General features: G+C 36.8%; 1 protein-coding gene across 2 annotated transcripts in view; it reads left to right on the plus strand.

Moving 5' to 3' along the window:
- Positions 1 to 21,693, plus strand: part of ZNF862 (zinc finger protein 862) — a 34,941-nt gene that overhangs the window by 1,371 nt on the left and 11,877 nt on the right. For both annotated transcript variants that reach the window (XM_031939361.1, XM_031939362.1), the window contains exons 2-5: positions 6,791 to 6,902; positions 10,994 to 11,098; positions 13,447 to 14,147; positions 16,266 to 16,443. In XM_031939361.1, coding sequence (XP_031795221.1) covers positions 6,791 to 6,902; positions 10,994 to 11,098; positions 13,447 to 14,147; positions 16,266 to 16,443 — 1,096 coding nt within the window. The remainder of the gene's footprint in view (positions 1 to 6,790; positions 6,903 to 10,993; positions 11,099 to 13,446; positions 14,148 to 16,265; positions 16,444 to 21,693) is intronic.

Here is a 21,693-nt window from a genome sequence, read left to right on the forward strand (position 1 = left end):
AGAAGGGAATTCATGCTGAGAGAAATCCTATAATATTGTAAAGAGAGATTTTATATTTTAAGGGACTCTTCTTAAACTTCTCTCTTTGTTTCACTTTAGGGAGTTTGTCCTACAATTCAGTGATAGGATTTTATGTGCTGAATTGACACAATGTAACTTGATCAGCTTACAGGTATCATTTATTGACTAGCTTGTATGTGCTCAGCTTTTTATTGGAGAGTATAAAGAATTATTTAACATACTTATGTGATCCTGGGCAAATTTAACTTCCTGACCCTTAGTTTTTTCATCTGTAAAATGAAGGAATTGGACTACATAACCTCAGAGGCTCATTCCAGCCCTACATTTATGGTTCAGTGAATTTAGAGATGTGCAAAACTGTTCCTGCACTCAAAGAAACTTGTAATTTCATCTCCCTAAATTGTATCAGTGACATAGATTTTATGGATATATGGGGAGGAGATTAGAAAAAAGTTACATAGAGATCTGTATATACTTACTTTGTTACACTCAGACCTTCATCCCTTGAAGTTTAATTGGTTTCCATAACTCCATTTCCTTGGCATATGGATCTGGGAGGAAATAAATGAAAATGCCCTGGGATAATGCTTTTTAGATTGGATGTGCAAATATCCTTGGTACAGGGATACAGATTCCCAGGGCTATTAATTTCATGGTTGATTCTAATCTAGACTCAAAGAATAATGGATAAGACTCTCTTTTTAGTATCTTTTGAAATGAGATTTTTATCCCAGAGTTAATGAGTGAAAGTGATTGCAAAATAAAATGCCAATGTAAGCTGCCTTCCAAACTCAAGGACAGCTCCTGAGGCCCATGGGTGAATATAGTAAGTGCTCTGTTCAGATGTTGAAATATCATAAGAATTTTCTTTCCATTGTTGGCGAGACTGGAGAGGAATAGCTTTGCTGTTTTCAGAGTCAAAGATAGTAGTTCTCCTTTGGAATCATTTATTCATAAGCAGTAGCTTTAGGGCTTGATGATTCTTTAGCAGATGAGTGGAACTTGTTCAGAGATCTGGTCTTCTCTAAAAAGTTCTCATTCTCTGATAGTTGATATGAACACAGATCTTTCACCAGCATGAGCATGGTGATAAAAGGAAGGCTAAGAAGAAAACTACTCACATGTTCTTCCTGTACATTGACTTTGAGGAGCAGCTGAGGCAACAACAGTCTGCACCTGTTGTAGATGATTAAGCCTTACCTCTTGTGCCATGCATTGGCCTACGAATGGGAACAGAAATATGATTAGTACTGAGCAACTGACTGGGTACTTCATAGATTCTTGGTATTGTAGGAGATGTAAAGACAAGGGCCCTGTTCTTTGAATAAAAAGTGGATATTTCATAATATTTCATGTGTATATATTGAAGCTAATGTGCTTCCAACCTGTCTTTATACCATAAATAGATTAGTCTATATGAGAAAAATAATGTGGCTTACTTGGGAGAAAACTAATCTCAGAGTCAGAAAGTCTGGTTTAAGTTCCTACTTTGACACGTGCTGATTCCTTGGCCCTGGTGAATACCTATTCTCCTCTTAAGCTACTAAGTTCTAGAACTGTGTTTGATCTATATTGTTATAGAGTTAATACACCAGGAGCCTCTCACCAAATTCCTTCTCTTTTCTAGTACTGGAGATAAAAAAAAAGTCATGTGAGTGAGAATAGATTTGGAGCCCGCTGGACTGATTCCCCCCCCCCCCCCAAAGGTAGCCACATAAGTCTTAGATCATTGTCAGCCAAATAGCAATACACACACACACACACACACACACACACACACACATATACATATATATCTATACATATATATATATTTGGTCCTGAGTATAAACTGAACCTACTGTTAATGTTTTTCTTTTAAAATCTGCACTTTTAACAAAAATATAGCTTTTGGGGATCCATTTTTTAAGCCTTGGATATCAAATGGGTATATTTTAGTACCCCTCTTGCTTTTGAGGTTTTCAGTAATCAGGTGACACTGAAACTGTGTAGAATTAAATAAAACCCAAGAAATTAGCCTTCTGTGTCTTGTTATGTTATGATTATGATCATGTCAGGTTTTTCCTTAAGCATTTAGAGTTGTGGAATTTTATTCCTAAAAGATAATACTCCTCCTCCCCCTCTTCTAATGGATTAGCTAGAGTATTGAAACTCTTAATGAAAACTTAACATTCTTCAATCTTTTTATGAGACAATAATTTGGATATAGTGCCATTTTGATAATAATTATCAGTCATAAGAACCAAATTATGGTGGCATTTTGTGATTTACCAAGTGTTTTACATCCCTTCTCAGAATTGATCCTTTCAATAACCCTCCCATGAGATGTTAGCACTATTAGAATACTTATTTTAGAGTTGAGGAAACTTGAGAATCTGAAAGTTTGAGTGCCTTTTCTAAAATCATGTATGGACATAAGCATTTTATAGCTTGTACTGTGTATGAGGCACTCACTGCTAAGCATTTGTACAAGTGCTATCTCATTTAAACCCTGCAAGGTAAATAGCATTTTTATTTATGAAGATCTGAGGCAAAGAGAGGTTAAGTACTTTTCTAGGGTCACAAAGCTAGACATCAGAGATAAAATTTGAATTTAGTGCTGCCTAATTCCAGGCTCAGCACTCTACCTATTATATTACCAGCTGCCTCTGCAGTAAGGTACTAGTGAGTAGAAGAGCTAGGATTTGAACCAAAGACTCATAGAATTTTATAAACCTGAATTTTAAATAAAAATAAATTCTCCCACTTTTAAAAAGCTTCTGTCCTCCCCTGTCTCTGAGCCTCTAGTATACCTCATATCCGGTTTGTGGTAGCAGAGCTTCAATTCAAAGTCTTGGCAGAAAACTGTGGCTAAATTCTTAATGATGGAAATGTGCAATGTCCAAAACAAGGACTTACTCAGGAGCCATAGCATAGGTTTATTACATAAACTCTTAGATCAATCTTTTCTGTTCTTTTTTTCTTTTCCTGAGTTTTAATTTTTGTTGTGGGTATGATAAGGATCCTGAATCCCCTAGCCCTTTTCAGTCTTTAATGTTTTTAAAATATCTTAATGACAATTTCAATAGAATTGTTTTACTTTGTGATTCTATATATTTTATTTTTTGCATTTAAAAACATTATTTGAAGAGGGGTCCACTGGTCAAAAGGATCTATGACAGACATGAAAAAGACATCTGAAAAAAGATAGGTAATATTTTAAGCATCTTTTGCAGGTAAATTTGTCCTTTGTATAATATTCACAGTTAAGGGAAGATTGTCAATTAGCTCTTGCCAGAACTTAGAATCACAAGAATATGAACGTTTGAAGGAACTTTAGAGGTCAGTTAGGCTGACCCCATTTTACAGATGAAGAAAATTGGGCCCTGAAGTAACTTGCCTGGGCTACTTGGCTATTAGTAGCAGAGCTAGGATTAGAATCTATATCTCCCTATTTCTAGTTAATTTATTTCCCACTTTGCTTTCAGTTTTCCTGCTCCATTTGCTAGTCAACTTAGACCCTGTGAAGTAACTTGCCTGGGTTTCTTTTTTTTTTTTTTTTCCTATGGCATTTTTATTTATCTATTTGTTTATTTGTTTATTCATTCATCCATTTATTTATTTATTTATTTAATAGCCTTTTATTTACAGGTTATATGCATGGGTAACTTTACAGCATTAACAATTGCCAAGCCTCTTGTTCCAATTTTTCACCTCTTATCCCCCACCTTCTCCCCCAGATGGCAGGATGACCAGTAGATGTTAAATATATTAAAATATAAATTAAATACACAATAAGTATACATGACCAAACCGTTATTTTGCTGTACAAAAAGAATCAGACTCTGAAATATTGTACAATTAGCTTGTGAAGGAAATCAAAAATGCAGGTGGGCATAAATATAGAGATTGGGAGTTCAATGTAATAGTTTCTAGTCATCACCCAGAGTTCTTTCTCTGGGCGTAGCTGGTTCAGTTCATTACTGCTCCATTGGAAATGATTTGGTTGATCTCCTTGCTGAGGATGGCCAGGTCCATCAGAACTGATCATCATATAGTATTGTTGTTGAAGTAAATAATGATCTCCTGGTCCTGCTCATTTCACTCAGCATCAGTTCGTGTAAGTCTCTCCAGGCCTTTCTGAAATCATCCTGTTGGTCATTTCTTACAGAGCAATAATATTCCATAATTTCATATACCACAATTTATTCAGCCATTCTCCAACTGATGGGCATCCATTCAGTTTCCAGTTTCTAGCCACTACAAAGAGGGCTGCCACAAACATTCGTGCACATACAGGTCCCTTTCCCTTCTTTATAATCTCTTTGGGATATAAGCCCAGTAGTAACACTGCTGGATCAAAGGATATGCACAGTTTGATAACTTTTTGAGCATAGTTCCAAACTACTCTCCAAAATGGTTGGATTCGTTCACAACTCCACCAACAATGCATCAATGTCCCAGTTTTCCCGCATCCCCTCCAACAATCATTATTTTTTCCTGTCATCTTAGCCAATCTGACAGGTGTGTAGTGGTATCTTAGAGTTGTCTTAATTTGCATTTCTCTGATTAATAATGACTTGGAGCATCTTTTCATATGACTAGAAATAGTTTCAATTTCTTCATTTGAGAATTGTCTGTTCATATCCTTTGACCATTTTTCAATTGGAGAATGCTTGCCTGGGTTTCTTGGCCATTAGTAGCAGAGCCAGGATTAGAATCTATATCTCCCTATTTCTAGTTAATTTATTTCCCACTTTGCTTTCAGTTTTCCTGCTCCATTTGCTAGTCAGTTTTTTTTTTTTGTCTTTCACACAGTATCATGAGGATCAAATGAGATAACATGTTTCATAAACTCCAAAACAATAGCAGATATGTTTCACTTTAATAGTAGCAGCATCTGCACTTTGATTAAAAACAAGAGCACTTAATTTGAAGTCAGGTTCTGGGTTCAAATTTCAATACTTGTACTTATTACCTGTGAGATTTGGGGTAAGTTACTTCACTGCACTAGGCTCAGGTTCTTCATCTGTAAAAATGAGGAGATTGGGCTGTGATTGCTGAGGTCCCCTCCAGCTCAAAATCCTGGGATCCTAGTGAAAAAGTGTTTTATCCTAAATCTAGGAACTTTTTAGGACCATCACTTGGATGAATATGTATGTATATATAAGTGATGTGTACATATAGATATTTGCCTATATATGTATATACATATATTAAATTCATTAAGTTCTCATGATGTGCATATATACACATTTATATACATATATATACACATACACATACATATATCATTTCCTGTCTTTTTTAAAAATACAAAAATTAAAAATTTCCATTTCTTTTGGTTGTAAGATTTGTCCAAAGTAAACATAAGCTTTAAAGCTAGAATGAACTTTAGAACTTTAGGATGAACATTTAACTTGGAGACACTGGGTATTGAGGTGGATAGAGCATTAGATCTTGAATCAGAAAGACCCGGGTTCAAATGGTGCCACATATTTACTAGCTGGGTGACCCTGAGCAGGTCATTCAACCTTTGTCTGCCTCACTTTTATCATCTATAAAATGAGGATAATAGCATCTGCCTGAGGTTCAAATGAGAGAATATATGTAAAGTATTCTGCTAATCTAAAATTGCATAGTTGCTAAAAACTTTGAGGTATAGAATTATAAAGTCCTTGTGGACATTAGTTCCCTTTTTTCTTAATGTTTCCATCCCTTAACGTAATTAGCACACTGACTGGCACATAGTGGGGGTTCAAGTATGTTGAATAGGTCAACATATTGACTTGGTTATCTTTTCCAAGTTGTATAAATTATTCCATTACATAGCCTGACAGTGCAATATTGCTGCTCTTTCGTAAAAGATAATTTGCTTGCATTGATTGCTTGTCTACCAATGATATTTTCAGTTAAACCCATTTCCTTTCTCAACTTTCTTTTGTGGATTTTCCCATTTTGACTATTTGCTTTTTATGTTCCCATTTTAAGTGTCCTAAGTTCTAGTTTTGGATTCTTATTCCAATCAATGCTGTATTCTTCCCTCCATTAAAGGTTCCTGAGTAGTAGAGTAGCATGATGAAAGTGGGTACTAAATTTAAGGTATTTGGAAATGAGAAGACAAAATTGTCTTTACGATTTCCTAAGCCTTTATTAAAGGGCTCGATCTTATACTTTGTACGTTAGTGTTGAGGGGATAGAATAGAGAAAAGACCAGTTTACCTGCCCCTGGGAGCTTGCAAAGCAAAAGCAAATAAACATCTCTGATATAGCTGGCTGTTTATATTAATGAAACATAAGGTAAGCAAACTGATTTTTAATATATTTGAACATATATATCCAATAAATATTATCTTCCATGATCATCTCACTTGGGAGCTATATTCTTTTCTCAATAATGCTTCCTTTAATCAAAATATCTTAGGAATTTTTTTGTATATCATTCAGAATCACATTTCATGGTTTTTTTTCTTTGTCTTTTTTGCTTTATAATCATACCTTACTTGTAAACAATATTGTCATTCAACAGCTTAAACACCTACTTTATTCAACAGTCTTGATACTGAATGACATCAGACACCTTCCAAAAATTATATCTATCCTCACAGGTCAATTTGCCATCATTAAGAATATTTGAAAGGATGTGGCTCAGGCTAGAGCCAAGAGCAGGTACTAGGCAGTGACTAATAGGGCATCAGGGAGAAGAGGTGACACAGAAAAGGAGGGGGGAGGAGGTAAAAAAAAAAATAAACGAGTAAAAGTCTGTGCTGACTTTTTTTCCCCCATCTAGATGCTGGTGACATTTGATGACATCACAGTGTATTTGCTTCAGGAGGAATGGATGCTGTTGGGAGAGCAGCAGAAGGAGCTCTGTGGTTCTGACAAGCTGGTGGCACCACTGGGTAGGAATTTGACTTTGCTTTCCTAGAGTCATATTAGGGTAACATTTCTTTATAGGAGTATATGTGAGGTTGGAGAATATGAGGATAGGGACGTTCCCTCCTTCCCTCCCCATTCATCATGACATCTGCTGCTTGGCCATCTCTCTAGTCAATTTTTCCCCAACTGCTTTATACAGATATGGAGTTTTGGAGCCAAAGGGGCCTTAGAAACCATCTAGTTCAACTTCTCCCCCTTTTTCAGATAAGAAAAAAGAGATACATTTTCAGGGTTAAAATTTATTTATTTTGACCTGTGATTTTATCAGAATGGGGAGTTCTTAGTGAAGACATCCCTTTACTAGTGTAGATTCCTACGTGTGATGCAGCCTTTAGTCTTTTAGAGCTGCATGGGTCACCAAGAAGTGAAGCATCTGAGCTGTAATCTAGGCCAGGTCTTCTGACTCAGAAGCCTTCCCACTGACCACTGGGCAGTAGCACTTACCCTGGATAGGGGACTATAAAGTAGGAAAAGGGAGGAGGCAAAGTGCCTGTCATCTGTCCCCTAAGGAACTTTTAGTCTAGCAAAGGAGACAGATCATCTATATGAAAAACTATGCAACAAGCCAGGCCACAGACAAAGTGTCACTGAATGTGTAGACATAAACATACCCACCAGCCTCTTCCACCTACTTCTATTGTCCACTTCTTGGTAATAAATTTAAGTCATATTGCACTCTCAGCAGTCCTTAATTTGACCAAGTTTAGTTCCTTCCATTAAGTTCCCTCGTTTACCTGGTTTATTATCATCTCTGTGTAGATGATCCTCAGATCTGTATAACCAATATCAGTCTTTCTTCCTTCTTTTCTCCACACTCCTGCATCCTTTTGCAGGGACATCTTGGACCTGAGGCCCCTTAGATATCTCAGACTTAAAATATCAGAATGAACTGCTTTTCTTCTGAATCCTTCTGTCCTTTCACTTTCTTCTTCCCATTGAGGTTGCCCCCATCTTCCCAGACCTTTGGGCTCACACACTCAGTACGGTCTGCTGCTTTTCTGCATTTATCCCACGTGTCAAGTCTGTTGTTGCATCTTCATTTTTCTCTTAACTCCTTCTCTCCCCTCACACAGCCACCACCTTGGCACAAGCTCTCACCACTGGAATGTTGCTGGTCTCTTTTCTTTGGTTTCTCTCCATTCTCTCCATTCCAATCCAAATGCAGTTCTGATCATATTACCTTCCTATAATGTTCCTATTGAATAAACTCCAGGAGCTCCAGGATCAAATATTCAATTCAATTGAGCAAATGTCAATTAATACCTACTCTGTGCCAGACATTGTGGTTAGTGCTAGATATAAAGCATTATTTAATGCCCTTCACAACCTGGCCTCTTTCTACTTTTCTGGCTGCCTTGTACTTTATTATCCTCACTTGCTGTTCCATGTACAAGGCACTCCAGTTTGTGATGCTTTGCTTTTATATAGGCTGTCCCCCATTTCTAGAATATTCTTCCTCCTCTCCCCTGCCTCTTAGCTTCTCTGGTTTCTTTTGACATAGCCACTACCTACTTTCTTATTGTCCTTTCTGATTTCACTCTTCTTCCCCAAATCCCTAAGTATCTTTCTCCTTGATTTTATTCTCAGGATATCTTGTATGTATATGGTTATTTCTATGTTGTTTCCCCCATTAAAATGCCGGCTTCTTAGGCAACTAGGTGACATAGTGGGTGGAACACTGGCCCTGGAGTCAGGAGGACCTGCATTCAAATTCGGCCTCAGGCTGTATGACCCTAGACAGGTCACTTAATCCTGATTGCCTCCGAAAAAAAAAAGATTAAGAAAAGTGTGTGCTCCTTGAGGGCAGAAATCCTTTTTCCTTTTCTTTGTGTCCCTGTTTGGCACAGTGTCTGGCCCAAAGTAAATATATAATAAATGCTTCTTGTTTGACAAGAGGTCCATATTGGCCAACTGATTTATTGCTCATATTTGTACATATGCCTCGGAGGATATGAATTATTACTGTCTGTCTTTTTTTGCTCTTTTTAATTATTGATCATTTCTCTGCTGTTCTTTCTACTCTGCTATATCTTCTACTCCATATAGAATTTGCCTTTGGTCTTTGAAGAGGTCCGAATGGATGCAAACAGCAAATCATGGAATATTAATGCTGTCAGGGACTTCTGAGACCACCCTTATTCTATACATATATGAGTAACATTCTCCTTTATAATATCACGGGCTTTTTGAAAATCTTAAGTGATGGGGAAATTCACTGTTTTATGAGATCGTCCATTCCAAGCTTGTACAGCTCAGAATGTTTAGAAGCTTTTTCTTATATCAAGCTGAATGCCGCTTCTGTATCTTCTACTCCTAATGAACTTGAAGTCTTAAATCCCTAGTCTTTTTCACATGTCTAAACATATGTCTCCCAAAATAGGCTTCAGAAAAAAATTTTTTATTTATTTTTTATAATGCCTTGTATAATGTCTTATGTAAAGTAGGCACCTGATAAGTAGTAGTTCTTTGTTGAAAGTCTAGTGGATATATCATATTATATCTGGCATTCACCCTTCTTAACTGTCAGAAATTTATTCTTACATGATTATACCTCACTTTACTATTCATTCTCTGTTACCTATTCCTGTTGGACTTTTCTATATATGCCTTTTAAAAATCTACATCTGCGTATAAATTCCTTGTGAAGGCATGTTCTTAGAAAATGCCTTTCTTTCCTCATTACAGTCATTTTTGTTTGCTTTATTAGTTTGTTTTTGTTAATTCTCTAGAGAAGTAGTTCTCTCTCTGAAGTCTATAGACTTCAAGGGTCCATGAATAGATTTCAGAAGATCTGTGAACTTGAATGGAAAAATACATCTTTATTGTCATTAAATGCAATTGAAATTTAGCATTTTATTTAACAATGAGTTTTTAAAAAGTTATTCTGAGAAGGGGTCCATAAGCTACAACAGATTGTCAAAGGAGTTCCATGACACAAAATAGGTTAAGGTTCCTTAATTCTTGAATTAGTTCTCCTGTAAAATCTTGGAACATGGGATTCTTCTTTTCTCAGAACTCTTGGAAAACCCCTATCGATTCCAACTCCACACGATCTCTCCAGTCTTTCCTCCTGTCATTACTGACATGGCCATCATCCCAGAATAGGACCTCATTCCCTCTGTCCTCAATTATATCAATATCTTCCTAATTGGTCTCCTTGCCTTAAGTCTTCTTAGAAGTTTACAAATTGCAAAACTTTTTTTTCTCCAGTCCATCCTTCATATAGCTGCAGTGGTTCCCTGGTGTTTGTAGGACCTGATGTTTGGCATTTAAAGCTTCTACAACCAGCTTGAGGCCATTCCCTTCTCCCTTCTATCTCTTAGTTCAAAAGCTCAGTTCTGCTGCCATCTGCTTCATGAAGCCTTTTCTGTTCCCCCTCACCTCCTTTTCCCTGAAATATATTTATATTGTTATTTTTATTTACTTTTTAGTAGACATGTTTCTCTTAGCAGAATATCAATGATTTCATTTTTGTCATTGCATACCTAATGCCTCGTATAATGTCTTATGCAAAGTAGACACCTGATAAGTAGTAGTTCTTTGCTGAAAGTCTAGTGGATATATCAGATTATATCTGGCATTCTCCCTTCTCAACTGTCAGAAATTTTCACATAACACAGTCCAGTAATGACATGAGTATAGCTCTTGTGTCCTCCCTGAGAAAGGACAATGCCGTGTCATGATCAAGTCCGGTGCTTTGTCATACCATGCCACCTTCACAATCTCTGACACTCTAGGATAGTTGACTCCCTTTATTGTAAAGAGCTTTAAAATCCTCAGTAATAAATGTGAACTGAATAGAACTTCCCTTGGAGTTTCTTTTTTGTATTTGTGTCCACTAACTCACGTGATCCCTTACTCTTTGGAGTAGTGAGTCTTCCTCCTTTTTCTCCTAACTAACTCAAAGCACCTGCTCCTTTTCTTGACTACTCACCCATGAAGAGAATCCGCTACTTGTCTCCTACTTCTATTCTCAGATGATGTCTCCAACTTACAGGAATATTCTTCCTCTGGAACTCAGGGCCTCACTGTAATTCTTTGTTCTCTGGAATAGGAACTCCCATTGCTAACCCGGAGTTGTTCTGTAAGCTTGAAGGAGGGGTAGAACCATGGCTGGGAGATGCCCCAGACCCGAGGAAATTCTTGAATCATCACCTAGGTAAGTTTGGACTTGCCTTTTGAAGAGGATGGAAAGCTTGGGGATTAGAAAGAGAAAGAATAAGAATCCTGGATCTCTTCTCTGGCTCATAATTTTCCCTCCTCCCCCCAGAGATTTTTACATCCTCTAAGTTGCATAATCAGTCTATAGCAGGGCCATATGAATATGATACTGAAGTATCCTTATAGCACCCTTGTCTTGGTTCAGTCTGGAGACTTGAGATACTGCCAACTTATATAGAAACAAGGGGCTGTGCTGGGCTGTGTTTCTCTAGTTCCCCAGAATACTTTGTATATCACCAGTATATCGACGATTAAGACTAGGCAGAACAGTAGGGATGTGAGGAGCTGGAAGAATGGTAGAGTTAAATATGAGGAGTAAATTCCAAAACTCAAAAGTTGCTGATGTCCGAGGATACTACAAATATTGTCTATGGCCCTAGCAGCATACTGATTTACATGTGGAATGGAAGAGAAAACTCATTTGGGATTTTAGATATCAGAGTTAGCAAAATCCATTTAATTGAATTAAAACAGTTGTTAATTATATTATTTTAAATAAATGTATCATTATAGTTTAACAGTAATTTAAAAGGTAAAAATTCATTGTTAATGAAATTGAAAGTTTCAAAAATCAATATTTTGACATGCTTCTTTTAATTATTTTAATTCTTGAATCAAATTTTTTTTCCTTTGAGCCAGTTTACAAATAGCAACCTGTTTATAAATTACTGTATTTCTTCAAATGAGCTTTAATAACTATATATTTTATATGATTATAATTGATTTGTGTGTTTCTTATTGACATCTACTTTAATTTTTATTTTAGTCTGTTCTGTCTCTACTGTTAGACTTAAATTCTTGGAGGGCAAGAACTACGTCTCCTATATCTTTAGAATCTACCTAGTCTTATCCTAATAGTGGGAGCTTGGTAAATGCCAGTGACACTGATTGACTGCTCAGTTTCAGGAATTCTTCATTGTCTGCTTTGTTCCCTTTTAGTAACCACCCTCTTCAGGATTGCTTTCTGTTTAGAGATGGCACAAGTAATAGTGTTCCTTTGTATTAAGTGATTGTCTTCTGCTTTGAGAGAGAAAGGTGATTGAGAGTGCCCTAAAGAAGCCCTACCACAAAGAGTCATTATGCCCATAGTATTCCTTTCTCCAACTTTCTTCATATTTGACTAAAGTTGACCCAGAGGATTCAAGTACTTTTTGTTTAAGATTTAAGTTGTCACAGGCACTAGGTTTTCCTCCCTGACTGGGCTCTCAAGTCTTAATTTTATCAGCTTTACAGTAATGGCTCTCAATTGTTAAGGGAGAAGGTACAGCATATCAGTTGCTATGCTTAGAGTAGATATTGATGCATTAATAAATACTTTCATTTCTCTTCTCTTCTTTTCCTTGTGCCAGTTAAATAGTTCTTGGATGAGATGAAGAGTGGGGGCTGTCTGACACAGGCTTCAAGTAAAGAACAATTGAAAGAACTAGGGATATTTATTCTGGACAGAAGATTAGAGAGACATACAATAGCTATCTTCAAGAATTTTTGTGCTGTCATGTAATAGAGAAGGCAAATTTGATCTATCTTATTCCAGAAGGCACAATTAAAAGCTGATGATCAGAATGAAAAAGAAATAGATTTGGGCTCAACATAAAGATAGCTGTCTGATGAATCAAATTGTCCAGCAGTAGAATAGCCTTTCCTGGGACGAATTTGGACAAAATTAGAATAGCCATCTGTGAGGGTTGCTACAGAAGAGATTTACAAGTAGATCTAAATTTTCTCTACATTTTCTTCTACTTGAACATTCCATGGCTCTAGATTCTAAACCATCTTCTAGAAATAGCTTTTAAACCATGTGGGAAAGATCACCAGTGCCTTGTGGTATCCAGAATAGCTTGTAGAGATGTGGTATCTGCCAGATTCTGTTCTTTAAAAGAGAAAGTCCTTTAACCTTTTACAAGCATGAACACCTCATTTTTTTTTGGCACATCTAACCTTCTGCTGAATTATTTTTATTTAATGGGAAAAGAATTAAAGCAAAGATTGTAGCCCATTTGTACAGTTGAAAAATGGGTCACTTTCAGCTTTACCAGAATTTTCAGTGTCCATGTTCAGGATCCTTTGAGTGTGTTAGACACATTGCTACAAGCTCATTTCAAGGTAGTAACTTGGTTTAACTCTTAGCATTTAAGTGCTTACTGAATATTAGGCATTGTGCTTGGTGTTGGGGTTATGAAGACAAAAAACAAAAACAAAAATAGTCTCTGCCCTCAAAAAATTTACATTCTACTAGATATAAATTCAAAATTAAAAAAAAAATTACCTTTGTCTCTTTCTCTAAAGGAAATCAGAAGAGGAGATCCATGGGAGAAGTAGACATACAGGGTCCCACTGGAGAAATTGGCTTGCATCTGCCACCACGGAAAAAAGCCTGTGTTTCCCACTTCAGTCACCCAGGATGTGACAGTGTAGAAGATGATTCCATAGGAAAAGCTAAAAAGATATTAAGGCCACGTTCAATCCAGAAATCTTGGTTTCGGCAGTTTCCATGGTTGATCATGAATGAGGAGCAGACGGCCCTGTTTTGCTCTGTTTGCCGGGAGTACCCGTCTGTTCGGGACAAAAGGTCTAGGTTAATAGAAGGTTACACAGGACCTTTCAAGGTGGAAACACTTAAGTATCATGCAAAGAGTAAAGCCCACAAGTTTTGTGTCAATGCTTTGGCTACAAGGGACCCCGTTTGGGCAGCGCGTTTTGACAGCATCAGAGAAACATCTGAGGACGTGCTGACCAGTGCAGAACATCTCTTCAATGCAGATTATCCTGTGCTCTATCCACCAGGATCCCTGGGTGATTATGATGGTTTGGATGAACTTTTTCCAAACTCCAGATCTGAACTTGGGGATGCCACTGAAAATGGAACAGCATCAGCTCTCTACTTGGATTGTATTTCAGATGTGAGGCAGAATGATGCTATCAATGACATCTGTACCTCATCAAACATTAATAATTTGTTCGATGATTCCACAGAGTTCTTTTGTCAGGTACTATGTTTGCATAATTTTTTATATCTTTAATCAGTCAACAAGTATTTGTTAAAGATTTACCATGTTCCAGGTATCATTCTAAATGATAGGGATAAAAAGAAGGACAAAAAAAATCCCTGCTCTCAAGAAGCTTATGTTTTAATAGAAAAATAGTATGTAAAAAAGTATGCACTTATAAGATATATGCAGAATAGAAGGAAAGAAATTGCATAGAATCTCATTCATTAGCAGGTGGAGGGAACATGAAAAACATTCCTTTAAGTCATTCTGAGCAGTAAGTGTTAAAAGTGGGGATAGGGAGTTTTTTTTTTGGAAAGAGATCAATTAAAAAAATATTTTGATAGGGAAATACAAAAGGTTAAACTCATATTTTAAAATGAATAAATTCATTTAAGAAAGAGACTTTAATATTCTAATGTAAGGGTTAAATAAGTGATATAAGCAGAATGATGAGGAAGAGTTGGGAAAGAGATGTTCTAGCATTGCTCTCTTTCTAAACAAAACTAAGCATTGTATCCCCTTAGATGAAAAAAGGCCAAACACTGCCAGATTTTGTTATAAAGGCATTAAGTAATCCCTGCTTGGAGTAAGAAGATGATTCTTGAAACTTTTCTGTTTTTCAAAGTGAAGAATGCCATTTCATATAGGAAAAAAACTCCATTCTTTTTTTTTTTTTTTTTGTCTTTTTTTTTTATATACATATAGCTGAATGAATCATATTGGAGAAAAAAATCAAAATAAAAGGGAAAAACCATGGAAAAAAACAGAAAAAAGAAGTGAACATGCATGTCTTGATTCACATTAAATCTCCATAGTTCTTTTTTCTGGATGCAGATGGCATTTTTGACCCAAAATCTATTGAGATGGCCTTGAATCCATTAATTCTTTAGAGTGAAGAACTAAAAGGTTTTTTCACCTTTTATAAATTTGATATGAAGGCAATATTATAGAAAAATGTTTGACTCCCTTTGAAAGATTGTCCAGTTTTGTTAACTTCTTATCCTTGCTACTGTTTTAGGAAGTAATGAGAAAGCCTAGCTCTTTGCATCCTCAGCTGCCTTAATGGTGGATAATCCGATCAGTGTGGGATTTGCATTCAGTATCTCAGCAGTGCATGATGTTACAAGGACCAGTTCTTAGTCTTACCAAGTAGTATCACTGTGGACCAAAGTTTGCATGAAGCCCTACATTGTGCTGGAAAGAACATTGGCTTGGGAATCTGGAGACCTCTCTTCCTTTGTAGGGGTGATTTTGCTGTGGACTCTCTGTGGAACTTCTGGCAAGTCATTTCTGCTTCTAGGCCTAAGTTCCTTTAACTGTACAGTTGAAGGTTTGTTAGACTCTAGTTGGAAAAGCCCATGATGTATGCTCTTTTATACCTTTAGCTTTAATTGTATTATATCAGTGAACTTTCTTGACTCAAAATTCCATCAGAAGCTATGAGGGTAGCATTAAAATGAGAAAGACTACTTCCAAGGGAGACATTACAGGAAGAAGAGACTTTCCCTACATTGTTCTCTGCCTTATTTTTGTGTCTAGCTTATGGTATGGCTTCTAGCCTTCTAGCTCCTGGGCAGTTCTCCCTTTTCCTTCTTCCTTTGAAAAGACGGGGCTTCCTAAGAGAAGCTGGCCCATAGTTAAGAACAGGGAATGCCATGGAGCTTTTCTGACTGCCTTTGCTTGAGCCTTGCTCTCTCCATCTAGGCACAATGTTTATGCTGTCTGGGCCTACCTCATAGCTTTAAGGTCCACATTTAGTGCATTGATTTTAAGAAGGTTGGGGAGAGGCTTAGGAGGTAGTAGTTTCATTCACAGCTAACCTTGGGAATCAAGATTTTAGAGAGAGAAATATGTCACTGGAATGGACTTCTATGAAGGCACACTCTTCATAGCCATTTCTTTTTTCCTGCCTAAGCTTGAGGGGGATTACTTTGATTATATACCTCAGGATAGCATGATGCCAAATAAATTAGTCCCTCAGGAACTCGGGAGTTTCTGGGATTCTGCTGGACTTTTTTGTCCAGCAGGGGATGGGCTGTGAGAAGGGCCATATGGAGTTTGTGAATGGTGCTTGGACATCTGGAGATACTGAGTGCCTGATGCTTTTTGTTGCAGGATCCTTCTGAGGAGGGGCTGTTTCAGGAGGTGCCAGTGGTGTTTGAGGAGCTTCCAGTGGTGTTTGAGGACGTGGCAGTGTATTTCACCCGTGAGGAGTGGGCAATGCTAGACAAGAGGCAGAAGGAATTGTACAGAGATGTGATGCGCATGAATTACGAGCTGCTGGCTTCATTAGGTAAAGAATCTTCTGTTAGGGCTCCAGCAGCCTGGCTCCCCCTCTCTGTTCCTGTCCTTCTGTCAGCAGAGGCACTGACTGTGCTGCACTTCATAAACCCTCTAGATTTGGGTTTCTGCATCATATTCTTTCCCCTTGGGGCTAGTTCTGTGCGGTTCAGGGTGAAAGTAGCAGGTGGCTACTTGAGGTCATTCTTACCACTCCTATTCAGTTATGGAAACCTTTGTCATAACCGTCACTAAGTTGGTCATTAGCTAATTTGTAAAGATGATGAAACATGTCTGTGTTCTGCCTCTTCCTTTTCTTTTTCTTTCTTTTTTAATTATAGCTTTTTATTTACAAGATATATGTATGGGTAATTTTTCAGCATTGACAATTGCCAAACCTTTTGTTCCAAGTTTTCCCCTCTTTCCCCCCACCCCCTCTCCCAGATGGCAGTTAGACCAATTCATGTTAAATATGTTAAAGTATATATTAAATACAATATATGTATACATATCCATACACTTATTTTGTTGCGCAAGAAGAATCAAACTTTGAAATAATGTACAATTAACCTGTGAAGGAAATCAAAAATACAAGTGGACAAAAACAGAGGGATTGGAAATGCTATGTGGTGGTTCACACTCATTTCCCAGAGTTCTTTTGCTGGATGTAGCTGGTTCTATTTATTATTGAACGAATGGAAGTGATTTGGTTCATCTTATTATTGAAGAGAGTTACATCCATCAGAATTGATCATCATGTGGTATTGTTGTTGAAGTATATAATGATCTCCTGGTTCTGCTCTTTTCACTTAGCATCAGTTCATATAAGTCTCTTCAGGCCTTTCTAAAATCATCCTGTTGGTTATTTCTTACAGAACAATAATATTCCATAGCATTCATATACCCCAATTTATTCAGCCATTCTCCAATTGATGGGCATCCACTCAATTCCTAGTTTCTCGTCACTACAAAGAGGGTTTCCACAAACATTTTTCCACATACAGGTCCCTTTCCCTTCTTTAATATCTCTTTGGGATATAAGCCAGTAGAGCCACTGCTGGATCAAAGGGTATGCACAGTTTGATAACTTTTTGAGCATAGTTCCAAACTGCTCTCCAGAATGGATGTATCCATTCACAATTCTACCAACAATGTATCAGTGTCCCAGTTTTGCCACATCCCCTTCAACATTCACCATTATCTTTTCCTGTCATCTTAGCCAATCTGAGAGGTGTGTAGTGGTATCTTAGAGTTATCTTAATTTGCATTTCTCTGATCAATAGTGATTTAGAGCACCTTTTCATATGACTAGAAATAGTTTCAATTTCTTCATCTGAAAATTGTTCATATCCTTTGACCATTTATCAATGGGAGAATGGCTTGATTTCTCATAGAGTAAGTTCTCTATATATTTTGGAAATGACTGCCTCTTCCTTTTTTTACTTTGGAGACTTCACTTTTATCTAAGGTTCTTGGACCACCTAGCCTCTCAGGAGGAAAAACAATAATTATTTGTTAAAATCAACTTTTCTTGTGTGAACTAAGAAAACAGAAAACTAAAATATAGAGCAGAGATTGCTTTAATTCAGTATTTAATGGGAACAAAGCACTGTGCCAGGATCTGGGAGCTAATATACCTAAAATTGTATTGAATGTATAGTAAGTATCTAGCAGTTTGTGTCTGAGGCAGGATTCAAATTCAGGTTTTCCTCTCTTAACCACTGTTCCATTTAGCTGCCTTCTAGGGACTAAAATGCATATGATAAAGTGACTCTGGAAGGACAGGAAATACTCAGTAATGGAATTCCCAAGACACAAAGGGAAATCATTCCAGTAAGTAGGAAAAATGGGATTGGTTTAGAGAGACTGACATAACTGTGCAGGGAATTCACCCAGTCAACTTAAAATTTTTAAAAGAAATGTACAGAAAATAGAAGCAAGTCTCTGTATCAGTACAGCCTTGGAAATAGTAGCAAGCATGTTAAAAAGAAATAAGACTTTGCTTGTGCGGGGGGGGGGGGGGGGGGGGGGGGGAGAAGTGAAAATAGCAGAAAAAGGGAGAGCTTCCATGTGTTTCTATTATTTCCGTTTCCTTGTAAAGGAGAATGATTTGTAGATTGGAAATGACAAAACAAAGGTGACTCATGGGCAGTGGATACTCAAGATACATAAGGAAAGAGTAAGAGAACACTGAGCTATTTTATTTCTTTATGAAATCAGAACAATTGGTCCTGATGAGCTACATTCCTGGGTCCTGAAAAAACTGGTAAATGTGATTCCTCTGCTAGTCCTCTGTCTATGATAATATTTAAAAGATTGTGGAAAATGGGAGAAGTGTCATATGATTGTACAAAGGCAAGTGTCCTTTATTTTCAAAAAAAGGGAAGAGGAGAAATTCTGCAAACTACAAGCTGTTGAGTTAACTTTTGATTCCTGGGAAAATCCTAGAATGGATCCTTAAAGAAATGGTTGGCACTCTTAAGAAAGGAAATGGCAATCCCAAAGAGCCAGCATGGTTTCATCAGCAACAGATCATGCCTGATTTACCTCATGCCATTTCTGGACAGTAGGAGATGCACTATGGATGTAGTTTCTATTGTTTTAACAAAGCTTCTAATAAAGTATCTCATACTGTTCTGGTGGGAAAGGTGGAGAGAGGTGGACTAGGTGGTAAGACAGATAGATTTAGAACTGGTTGGATGGCCAGATTGAAGGAGTGGTTACTAATGGTTCAGCATCACCATTGAGCAATCCCAGAGATCTATGTGCTCGGCCTGTTTAACTTCATCAGTGACTTGAATAAAGATATAGATTGTATACTCATCACATTTGCAGGTGACACAAAGCTAGGAAGAAGAGCTTGCATGGTAGACCAAAAGCATCTAGGCTTTTGAAGGCTAGAACTGAGTCTGTTTAGATGTCTTCTGTTAGGCAAAATGTAACAGCGCACATTTAGATACAAATGAGCTTCATAAGTATAAAGTGGGTGAGGCATAAATAGCTAGTGGTTCCAAAATATCTGGGAGTTAGAATAGGCTGAAAGTTTAATGTGAGTCATCAGTGTGATGTGGAACCAAAAAAAACCTATTGCAGGCTTGGGATTGTATTAGGAGGGGCAAAGCTTCCTGATATAAGATGGTGATAGTCCCACTGCCTTCTGTTCTCATCACACCTCCTCTGCAGCATCATGTTCAGTTCTGGTACCTCAGATTAAGAAGGACATTGAAAATCTGGAAAAGGCCCAGAGGAGGTCATCCAGGATGGGAAAGGCCTTGAGCCGATAGCCTAAGAGGATTGGTAAGAAGTAGGTTGAACTAGGCCTGTCTAACGTGGAGAATAGGAGACTTAACATGATAGTTGTGGTTAAGTATGTGAAGGCTATCATGTCAGAAAGAAATCATTAGATTTCTTCAGTTTGGTCCCTGAGGAGAGATCTGACAGCATGTCAGGGAGCTGCAGAGAGGTCAGCTTGGGCTGGATGTCACAAAGTCCTTATAATGAGAGTGGACTGCCATGTTACTGGGGACCTTACAGGTCTTCAGATAGACTAGATGATGACTTTTGGGGTATTTATAGTGGACATTCCTGTCTTTGAATTCATTAGCTGCACTGAATGGCTAGGAAGTTTCTTTCTACCTCTCAAAACAATGTGATTATAGCATATAGCTGGGTTTTTTTTATCACTTTCAAAATGTAAAAACAAAAAAGCATCATCTAATGTTTTAAGAAATGATTATTGACTGTGAGGTTCAAAATATTCTTTAGCTGTTATGGCATTTTGTCTGGTATCATCGCCTTCCATAATTTATTAAGCACCTTTGATTTGTAAAAATGTTTTTAATACCATTGTTTAATCATACATCATTTTGTCAAGAGTTAAGAGCAAAACAATAGTTCTTTGTTGAAGATATTTCATAATATTTGGTATTTGAATATGTTTAGAGTTATTTGTAAAATGAGAGGTTTAGAATAGATGAGATACCTGATTATTCTGATGCTTTAGTGTTTCACTGATACTGACCCAGGGCAACTTTTAATGTAATGGATTTCACATAGTTAATTACTCTTTATGTAGACTTAATTATATTGGAACCATAATCCTAAAATCTCCATCTCCTGCTTGTATCTCTTTCCTTCTCCCTTCTTCTTTCCCTTCCTTCTTTCCTCCCCCTCTCCACCTCTCCCTCTTTTTCTCTTACATCAAATATACACCCCACACCCTCCTTCCAAATATATAACCTCTTAGGTAATTTGTTGAGAATTGAGACTTACGTCAGAGAATCTATTGGATATTTTGTACGACTGGGCAAGAGAGTTTAAATAATAAATGGTTTAATATTCAGAGATTTGGGCCTGTATATCTAGTTTGTAACTAATCTCTTTTGTTTAGGATGTATTTAGTAGGATCCTATTATTAATCTATATATTTGTATAGCTTAGACACAGTGTCTTTAAGACTCTCAATATCATTGACTATTAATTTCTCAAATTCTAAAAATATCTTTAGAAATAGATTATGAAACTTGCTGTTACAGTAAAATAACCCATTTAAAGAAATCAAACTGTGGAAACACAACATTTTCACATTGTTTCAGTAGTTGTTACTGAATAACATACCTATTACTTTTTAACTATTTGAAGATTTAAAGAGGAATTTGTCCTCCATTTTTTGAAAACATGAATTATTTCCAGTTAGAAGCATTGATGTCATGGAAATAAGGAAACCAATGACTTTTTCAGTGCTATTTGTTTATCCATCTATCTCATCTTGGTGCAGATATAAGGAATTGATTTAATATTATATAAATATGACTTTCATTTTTGTGTAACCATAATGATTCTTTTAAGGAATTGCATATTGATTGTCTTATTCAGTTAGGTAGATTATTGCCTATAGCTTTGCAAATATTAACTATCATGTTAGATTCTAAAGTATGGGGTTCCCAGTCCTAGTTTGAGTGTCATAATATTAGCTAATGTTCTAGCCCTTTGCTCTGACCCCCCTTGTTATATAATTATTATTGGTTATGGTGGTAGTATAGTGTTTTTTAGACTAGTTTATGTGTATTTGTTTAACTTTAATAGAATACTTTATGAGAAATAAAATCTGGAACAGTCAGTATGTACATTTTAATTTTATAATTTTCTAATATTTATAACATTTAAAGAATTTGCCAGAATATTGTCAATCAGTAAATATTTATTAAACACCTCCTGTGTTCTTGGAACCATGCTAAACACTGGAGAAACAAAAGACAGTTCC

Source organism: Sarcophilus harrisii, chromosome 5, assembly GCF_902635505.1.
Source record: "Sarcophilus harrisii chromosome 5, mSarHar1.11, whole genome shotgun sequence".
Lineage (NCBI taxonomy): Eukaryota > Metazoa > Chordata > Mammalia > Dasyuromorphia > Dasyuridae > Sarcophilus > Sarcophilus harrisii.